Source organism: Bufo gargarizans, chromosome 4 (genome assembly GCF_014858855.1).
Source record: "Bufo gargarizans isolate SCDJY-AF-19 chromosome 4, ASM1485885v1, whole genome shotgun sequence".
Lineage (NCBI taxonomy): Eukaryota > Metazoa > Chordata > Amphibia > Anura > Bufonidae > Bufo > Bufo gargarizans.
The window spans coordinates 527,277,301-527,287,691 of record NC_058083.1 but is presented as its reverse complement, the minus strand read 5'-3'; the positions used below and the strand labels follow the sequence as shown (position 1 = coordinate 527,287,691).

General features: G+C 46.4%; 1 protein-coding gene across 1 annotated transcript in view; it reads left to right on the top strand.

Annotated features, from left to right (window-relative positions):
* The first annotated feature begins 2,224 nt into the window (after positions 1 to 2,224).
* SPDYA (speedy/RINGO cell cycle regulator family member A) overlaps positions 2,225 to 10,391 on the top strand; it is a 35,600-nt gene continuing 27,433 nt past the window's right edge. The window contains exons 1-2 of the mRNA XM_044291966.1: positions 2,225 to 2,432; positions 3,600 to 3,658. Of these exons, the coding sequence (XP_044147901.1) occupies positions 2,225 to 2,432; positions 3,600 to 3,658 (267 nt within the window). The remainder of the gene's footprint in view (positions 2,433 to 3,599; positions 3,659 to 10,391) is intronic.

Here is a 10,391-nt window from a genome sequence, read left to right as displayed (position 1 = left end):
AAAACCAGGAAAGAAATAAGAGACTCGAGCTCCACTGGTAGGTCCTTAGCTGCAACCTCATCCTTCAAGGCATCCGAGAGACCATGAGAGAAAGCAGCGACCAGAGCCTCATTATTCCAGCCCACCTCTGCTGCCAGGGTACGAAACTCAATGGCGTATTCAGCTACGGATCGTGAACCCTGTCTGATGGACATAAGGAGCTTCGCAGCAGAGGCAGCACGAGCCGGCACATCGAATACCTTCCGAAGAGAAGCAACAAAACCGGAAAACTCGGCAACCACCGGATTGTTGTTCTCCCATAAAGGGCTGGCCCAGGCCAAGGCCTTGTCCGAGAGCAGCGAGATCAAGAAGCCCACCTTTGATCTCTCAGTAGGAAAGGCATGTGGCAGCAACTCGAAATAGATGCCCACCTGGTTAAGGAAACCTCGGCACTGAGTTGGCTCTCCCCCAAAGCGCTGTGGAAGGGGGGCAGAACCGGTCATACCCCGAAACACCGCAGGCGCAGCAACAGGTGTCGGGGTAGACTCTGGCGCAACAACCGGAGCGGCAGTAGGAGCGGGCCCAGGAGCGACAACCGACCCATCGGCAACGGAAGCTAAATGAGCCGTGCGTTCAAGCAGGGTTTGCAACGCCACAGCGAACCGACCCAACAGGTGATCCTGCTGATCAAGTCTGGCAACCAGCGTAGGTAGCGAGGATGGCCCTGTACCGTCAGAATTCATGGCTTGGTCCTAATGTCATGGAACCATGAACCAGACGTACAACAAGAGATAAGGGAAAATAAGAAGGCTTTATTGAAAATCAACCTGTAAGGCAAAAGTCCAAACGGATGGCTAAACCGAAGCAGGGTCTTGCGAAGCCAGAGGTCAGAAACCAGAAGGGTAGTCAGACGAAGCCAGGATCAGGAACCAGCAGGGTAGTCAGACGAAGCCTGGATCAGGAACCAGCAGGGTAGTCAGACGAAGCCAGGATCGGAACCAGAAGGGTAGTCAGACGAAGCCAGGATCAGGAACCAGAAGCAGCTGCAGTCTTGGAAGCATGTGAACACAGGAGGACCAAGCAAGGAACTGAAGCCACAGACCTCCTATATGTATGAGCTGGGCATCCAGCTCCTCCCAGTGGGAAGGAGAAGCCGCAGGGTGGGAGGCTACAAGAAACCCAGAAACCAAGATGGCCGCCAGCACATGTCAAACGAAGGAGAACAGCAAGAAGGTAAGACCATGACACTGGCCTCTCTTCTGTCTTCATCTGTGAGGAATAGGACCTTTGATGACGTCACTACACTCATCACATGGTCCATCACATGATCTTTTACCATGGTGATGTATCATGTGATGGACCATGTGATGAACGTAGTGACCTCATCAAAGGTCCTATTCCTCACAGATGAAGACAGAAGAGATGCCGGCTGCGCGAACAAGTGGATTAAGGTGAGTTAGAATTTTTTATATTTTTTTTTAACCCCTCCAGCCCTATTGTACTATGCATTCTGTATTCAGAATGCTATTATTTTCCCTTATAACCATGTTATAAGGGAAAATATTAAAGATCGGGTCCCCATCCCGATTGTCTCCTAGCAATCGTGCGTGAAAATTGCACCGCATCCGCACTTGCTTGCAGATGCTTGCGATTTTCATGCAGGCCCATTCACTTCTATGGGGTCTGCGTTGCATCAAAAACACACAAAATAAAGCATGCTGCGATTTTCACGCAACGCACAAGTGATGCGTGAAAATCACTGCTCATGTGCACAGCCCCATAGAAATGAATGGGTCCGGATTCAGTGCGGGTGCAATGCGTTCAACTCACGCATTGCACCCGCGCGGAAAACTCGCCCGTGTGAAAGAGGCCTAATATTGTGCAAAATTTGTAAAAAAAAAAAAAGAAGAATAAAACTATAAATATTTGTTATGTTGATAATTGTACGGACCCATAAAAGAAAAGTAACATGATAGTTCTGCAGTACGGTGAACGATGTAAATTAAAAGTGCAAAAAACAATGGCGGAATTGCTTTTTTTCCATTACCTCCCCAAAAAGATAATAAAATGTAATCAATAAGTTATATATACCCCATAATGGTGTCACTAAAAATGTAATTCACCCCACAAAAAAAACAGAGATATCTGTGTGTGTAAGGATCTGTCTGCACAAGGTGCTTATGGTTCCCATCCGATCATGTACTGTAATACTCGCTGATCTCTGATCATTTCAGATTCTTACAGTATGAGGCACAATCAGGCTTGTTATCAGACTCCCAAGACAGTCACCGTTCACGTGAAATCTGCCTCCAGATCTCTCCGTCAAAGCAAGTTTAGGTTAAGGCGTCCGCTTCAAAAAGGAAATGTGTGCGACAACCATGTACCAAAACGCCCGAGAGGACCGTGTCTGGTCATCCAAAGGCAAGAGATGGCGGCTTTCTTCAAGTTATTTGGTAGGTGAAAAAGCATGAGCCTCAGTGATCTGTCATCAGAATGCTGATAGTTTACTAGGGCCGTCATATATAATCTATTATATATTATATTATATAAGCTGCTTTTTGATTTTAAAAATCTCAGTCAGATAGAAACAATCAGACTGAAAATGGGCAGATAATACAATTGCACAGCTTGGTATAAGATGACGCTTACATGCTTAGGTTGTATTTGTAGCAAGGCCGAGTTATTGGCCTGCATTTGTGGGAGGGGCGCCCTGGCCTTTATCAGCTGCTCACCCTCGTCATCAGGGCACGGATAGCAGCAGCAGTATTCCCCTCCCAGCCCACCCCTTTTCTCTACTCTCCCACAGGGTATGCCCTCTTTCAGGTATACTCTCGACGGTAACGGTTATGGCACAACTCAGACCGTTGGCATATTTTATGGGTTAGGTAGGTCGAGTTCTGTCACATATAGCCCCGATCACAAACAAGACCCGGAAAGGTGCCACGGTCGTGTCAAGGCTTACAATTCTATTTTTAGATGCGTGATTTTTACAGTGATTGTTTTAGTGAAACATGTTAGAAACTGAGAAATATGTAAGGCTAAATATATTAAAAGGGTTTTATTACTGATGACCTATCCTCAGCATAGGTCATCAGCATCTGATCGATAGGGGTCTGACACCCGGGACCCCCGCCGATCAGCTGTCTGAGAAGGCACCAGCGCTCTTGTGAGTACCACGGTTGTATAGTGGCTATGTTTGGTATCGCGTTCAGCCTCATTCACTTCTATGCGGTTGAGCTGCTCCTAGGCCACATGACCGATGCACGTGTTGTCACTTGGCCTAGGGAAAGTTAGGTGAAGGCCACGACACTACTGCGATTGCCGCCGACTTCTCAAACAGCTGATCGACGGGGATCCCGGGTGTCGGACCTCCACCGATCACATACTGATGACCTATCCTATTAAAATCTCTGAAAATCCCTTTAAGGCTCTGTTCACACTATAATAGGGTCCATCCGGTTTCCATGGTTCCAATGTTTTCGATGATAAGAATAATGCTGCAGACTACACTATTTTTTTTTTGTAAAAAACCTGCTAGAATGAAAAAAATGCTCATGTTAAAAGATCCTAAAATGATGTGACTTCCATTTAATAGTATTTTTTTTTAATCTGTATTCCAGATGATGATTTAATTCAAGATTTCTTGTGGATGGATTGCTGTTGCAAAATAGCAGATAAGGTAAATGATAGTCGTAGTCTTAAGCCTGTATTACACTGGCCGAGGATTGGCCAGATCATTGCTAACAACTTAAAGCTTTTGTAGGAACGCTCGTTAGCGATGATCTGCAGGTGTAAATGTGCCGCCATTTACCCGATGAATGCTGTCTAATCGCGCTCTGCCGCTGGCAAATAACATAGAAACATAGAATGTGTCGGCAGATAAGAACCATTTGGCCCATCTAGTCTGCCCAATATACTATGGATAGCCCCTGGCCCTATCTTATATGAAGGATGGCCTTATGCCTATCCCATGCATGCTTAAACTTCTCCACTGTATTTGCAGCTGCCACTTCTGCAGGAAGGCTATTCCATGCATCCACTACTCTCTCAGTAAAGTAATACTTCCTGATATTACTTTTCAACCTTTGCCCCTCTAATTTAAAACGATGTCCTCTTGTAGCATTTTTTCTTCTTTTAAATATTCTCTCCTCTTTTACCTTGTTGATTCCCTTTATGTATTTAAAAGTTTCTAGCATATCCCCTCTGTCTCGTCTTTCTTCCAAGCTATAACGATTCTGTACGGGGACGAGCTATAGTATTAGTAATCACTGCTACCTATACTGTGGAGGAGATCGCTGCATGTAAATGAACGCTTCCTTCCAGACAATTATCTGCTAAATCTGGCAGTGTAATATTGGGGGGCAAATGCACCTCTCAGTAGTCTTAAATTGCAAAAAAAATACTTACCATATACTTACCTTTGCCATTCTTCACCTCTCCCCATGCAATGCACTCCATGCCTTAGCTCTGTGTAGATTTGTTAACACAGGAGTGTAGTAATGTGACCACGGCAGCTGATGCTTGCCTACTAGACCATAAAGTGTCACCCATGATGTCAGCGAACAGCTGTGGTCACATGCTTTGTAGTGTGACATCACAAACAGCTGTCACCGGCCACATCCACTAATGGCTGTACTGTTGAAGGAAAAAGTTGCTCTCAGGAATGTTGCCTCAACCATAGTTCCACATTTGCTTCATTGACAACATTTATCAGCTATCCAAAGAATCAGTGATAAACATTTAAATGCTGGGGGTCCGACCAGTGGGATCCCCACCAATCACGTGAACATGGGTCCCCGATTTCCCTTTGTAAAAGTAAAGGGGGTTCACATGTGTGACTGTCTGACTGCCAAGTACAGTGCTCGGTTATCTCGGTTAGTCCCATAGAAGGAAATTAAATGGTGTTCCCTTATGCACACCACCACTAGATCCATTTACAGTAGTGTACTAGGGGACACTGTTCTCGGGAGCAGTTGGCGTCTGACTAGTTGGACCCCCAGCGATCATACATTTATAACCTAGCCTGTGGACAGATGATAAATCTTGCTAACATGAAAACTCACGAAAATAGGCCAAGCATGCAATGAATTACTTCGCCAATTCCTCCCAAAATTCACAATGCAAAAAACTGGTCCCCGACAAAGGGAGATAAAACTTAACATTTATTAGATATGCTTATAATACAAACCGTGCTAGCCACGGATAAGTACCCTCAAACAATATACTCAAGCCCTGCTTGGGCCAAAATAAACACTGAATGATACCAGTATATAACATTTAAAAGTAAGGAACGCTCTCACCCATCAGTGGCTGTAGATGTTGATAGACTCTCCCAGTCAGGTGGGATTCCAAACAGTGGGTTCCCCAGATTAGAGGATCACGTAGACTGGAGTACTATTCAGAGGAGGTACCATACATGTAGCTTGAGTGTAGATAGGAGTCAGGAGTCAAAGTCCCTAGTTCACCCTAAATGAGGGACGGGACTAGTGTCACCCTACCTATCTATACGAAGTGCTTGCCCCGCAAGGGGCGACCCCGTCTGGATACCTTTCCCTGATAACGGGCGGTGTCCCTAATACACCCTACTAAAGATGAACTCCCGACGTGTCACGTTTCGTTTCACATTAACTCATCAGGGGAGATGTACAATTAGGGTGGCAAGCGAGAGGAGCTTGCATTAAAGGGGGAAGATGTAAACAAAAAGGTAGCAATGGCTGGAGCTTGCAGATTCAAAAATGGCTCCAAGGGGGAAGCCAGGCCGGTGGGACCAAGGCAACCCAAAAATCACAGCAAGACCTATAAACCAGCACACCAGTGGGTGAAGCAGGTGAAGAGTAACTATTGGTCCATGTGGGGCCCAAGGTATAGGGTCAAAGGAACAGGGCTATCGGCAAAGAGTGCCTACATGCAGGTGCGTTTTGAAGGCAGCGGTCAGGGCGCCAATAATCCAGGGCCGCCCACTACAGTCACCTGTTGCAGTGTTGTGCGGGACACGTGATCGGTGGAACGCATGACGTAGATCGCAGCGCAAGGCGGCGCCGTGCTCCAACAGTTAAACCGAGGAACGCAGCACAGGAAGCTGCCGCGCTCCACGTGACAACAGTCACGTGATGGAGGCTAAAAGCCATGGAACGCAGCGCTGAAGACCGCCGTGCTCCACGGCATGCAGCACACAGGAGGGGCGGATACATCAACAATCTGGAGGCGGGCCGAGTGCCTAGCAAACAGGACGCCACGGAGAAACAAACCCCGAGCGTCCTAGGTTGCAATGGAGGCTAACAGTGGCGTGAGCCTCTGGTACCTAGAACACCATACTTGTGAAACAGAGCTATTTATGCACAGGCTAAAGAGCAACAGGCCCTATCTAGGCAGTATCAGGCCGTTATGTCAAAGACACAAAAGGAGAATAATCATGACAGCAGACAGAGTTATCAAACAAAGCAGCTAAAATTGAGCTGCTCGTTCAGACCCAATGGGGGCCATGGTTTTGAGGTAATAAATCCAGCAGGTTTCACGCTGGAGAATAGCCAAGTCCCAGTCCCCCCCACGCCGTGGGGGAAGGACTCTGTCTATGCCCATAAAAGATACCAGAGATTTGCCATTATGGTGATTGTGGATATGATTGGCCACTGGTGTGTCTTTGGCCTTGGAGATGTCATTCAAGTGTTCGCCAATTCTTCTGTGGAACTCGCAGATGGTCTTGCCAACGTGTTCCTTGCAAGTTAGGCAATAGACCACTCCTCGAGTTCGGCAGTTAATGTAGTGATGAATGGTATATTCTTTACCGGTGACATTGCTACAGAACGTCTTCCCAGTTTGCAAGTGGCCGCAAGCAATGCAGCCACTGCACCTATAGCAACCTTTGACTCTGCCCCCTGCCTGTTGGAATAAAGTACCCGCTTGATTTTCATCACACTGGTGAGTGCCGCTGCATTTTTCATTTCTCCGCTACTGCAACCTTTGACATTCATTTGTAGCCACAAGGAGCCGGTGTGGGACGGAGGCTTGTATTCGCTGGAAACCAGTCTGTCGCAGAGACTGCGTCCATGGCGATAAGTGAGGTGTGGGTATTCACCCACTACCTCCCTCAGATCTGGGTCCATCAAAAGAATACCCCAGTTTGGTTTCTGCGTATGACATTACGAATCTCAGTCGCCGCCCTGTCAAATGTAGTGATTAGGCGGATGAGCTTCGGGGTCTGTGCATGATATGATCTAGGGGTGAGGAGATTTGTTCTATTTTCCTGTATTGCTGACCTAAAAGCTCCCATCAAAACCCTATCTGGGTACCCTCGCTGACGAAACCTGAGGCGTAGATCATCAGCCTGCCTGATGAATTCACGTTTGGTGGAGCAGTTCCTCCTTAAACGGAGGTATTGACGCTTAGGAATACCCCTTTTATAAGGGGGAGAGGATGACTACTCTCCCACTTAAGTAAGGTGTTAGTAGAGGTGTGTTTCCTATATACAGACGTGTCAAGCTCACCTCCTTCAGTTTTAGAAATGAGAACATCAAGAAAAGGCAGACGTTCACTGTCTGCTTCACACATAAACCGTAATCCAATGGAGTTATCGTTAAGTGCCTCCACCAGGGACCGAAATGAGGCATCATTTCCATTCCAGACGATAAAAATATCGTCAATGTAGAGCACAGTCCCACCGGATCTATGGTTATGGACCGTTTCTCCGTAAAAAACAGGGTCTCCTCCCACCAGCCCAGGAACAGATTAGCGTATGACAGGGCACAGGGACTCCCCATCGCCGTGCCCCTGAGCTAGTGGTAGACCCTGCCATTAAAGGAAAACACGTTTCGAGTTAGAGTGAATTCCAATAAACGGAGGACAAAGAGACTGGCCACGATACTGACAACCTCGGGTACTGAAAAAATGCTCCACTGCTTTAATGCCCAGGAAGTGAGGAATGCTGGAATACAGCGCCTCGACATCAATACTTGCAAGTAAGCTGCCCTCCTCTATGTGAATCCCCTCCAACTGTTTAAGGAGGTCTGTGGTGTCACAGGTGTAGGAGGGAAGTGCAGTCACAAAGGGGGCCAGAATCTGGTCAACATAGATCCCTAGATTTTGACAAAGGTTCCCCACTCCCGACACTATGGGTCGTCCTTTAAGTGGGTGCACAGTAGACCGTAGACATACGAGGACAACCAGGTAACAAAAATTTATACTCGTCGTCAGTAATAATTTGTGACAGCTTGGCCTCGTCTAGAATTTCTTTGCGTTCCAATCTGAAATCGTCCCGGGATAACACTTCATATGTGGAGGAATTGTGTAATAGGGACTCACACATGGCCCTATGTTGATCATGATCAATAACCACTGTATCCCCCCCTTGTCAGAGGGTTTGATGACTATAGAACGGTCACTTTCAAGATCCGAAGTAACAGTGGCATGGGCCTGGTCAAGATTGGAAAAATAAGAGTAGCGTAGGTCCTCAATTTGATGTGAAACAGTGTCAAGAAAAACCTCTACACAGGACAATTCAGTAGAACCAGGTAGCATTTTGTTGCTTTTAAGTTTTAAATTGGTGAAAGGACCCAAAGCTTCTTGTTGCTTGGATTACCTTTCGAGATCATAGAGCAGACGCACGTCTGATAGGATATCCAAAGGGATACCAAGTTCGCGACACTGCTTCCTCTCCTGCAGTTTAAAATGTTTGTGCCAGCGAAGCTTACGGACAAAAAGATTTAGGTCCTTACTAATATAAAATCTGTTGAAATTGAGGGTCGGCACAAGGGAGAGGCCAAGTTCGAGAACTTGAGTCTCAATGGTACTCTTGGGTATAGAGCTGAGGACATGGGTTGCTAGATGGCCTCTAGCACATCCGCAATACCCAGTCCCCATAGCTCTGTGTGCTTTTATTGTGTAAAAAAAACAATTTGATACATATGCAAATGAACCTGAGATGAGTCCAGTACGTGAGATGAGTCAGGGACAGGACTCATCTCAGGTTAATTTGCATATGTATCAAATCAGTTTTTTTACACAATAAAAGCACACAGAGCTATGGGGACTGGGTATTGCGGATATGCTAGCGGCCATCTAGCAGCCCATGTCCTCAGCTCTATACACAAAATCCTGGTGTCAGGTTCCCTTTAACAACTTGGGGTCCCCCCCCCCCCCCCGAGGAGACAGCCTAGTCCCTTTTGGTGCACTGTCGGAATCAGAAAAGTCAGTTTCGGTCGAAAATTGGTCAGTGTTGCCACCCACAGTGTCCCTTTTATTGGCAATGGAGGAATAGATCCTGTTTTCTTTGAAGTCTGCTAAGTTCTGAAATAAAGTGGCCATGGGAGGAAATGCTCAAAAACCCCAAACACTGTGGCGTGTTTATAACCGGGGGAGCAATTTCTCTGCATGTGATCAGTTGCTAACAGCAATCCCCAACGAAAATGCATACAATGGAGGATGTCGGCAGCAGACCACATGCACCACAATGGCATTCTACACAAGATGGGATAATGTGTGGATGCAAAAATAAAAATACATAAATCACTGCGAAAGGTGCACCACAATGATATGCAACTGACAACAGTAGCATTCTGTCGCACCTGGTAGCCTGTGTCATGTGGCCTGTTATAGGTGGGGCTTACAGCCTTATAATCTCTCCCACTGCCTGAGTGATCTCACTATGGAGGTGTGCGTGAGCTTGGCTGTAAGTTGTGTCTTTGCACCTCTCAGACCGTTGTTCACACTCCGTAGGTAGCTTAGTGGTAGGAACCCATGCCACGCTGAGATACCTTGACGGTGGTGCAAAAGGGCTCCGATGTGTTTCTGACTGGAATACATTGGCTCAGTTCTTAACATCAACTTGAGGGATTAGCCAGTGTTGTCAGTTACATATTATTGTGGTGCACCTTTCGCAGTGATTTAAGTCTGCTAAGTTCCTCACAAATTGGCGCTGCTTGCGTTTCTTGAGATGATATTGATATTTCTCAAGGAAATTTTGAAGTTGTTACTCTTTATTTGCAAACTCCACCTCCAGTAAGAACGTTTGAGCAACCTCAATACTTGCAGTTAATTTTTGATTTAAAGTTTCCAAATTATTTTTCTCCTCTGCCAAGAGAAGGCGCATAAGCCGGAGAGAACTATTGGTTGCCTCCTATTCCCACTTACTCAGGAAGCCTGGATTTCTGAAACTCGTTGCAGGCAAGAGCGAGATCCGAAGTCCCCTCGGAACAATGTTATGTTTTAAATAGTTCTCTAGGCTCTGTACCTCCCACCAAGAAAGGATTTGATCCTTATAAATGTCAGTTAGTTCTTTAAATGCTGCATGAAAGGAGGGAATATATTTTTTGGGGGAAAACTCTTTGTCAGAGAACACGTCTTTGGCTTCGACCAGCCAGTTATCTGCGTTAAAGCTTGTTGCGAGAAAGCCTGCCATACTCTGGAGCAGAAATTTG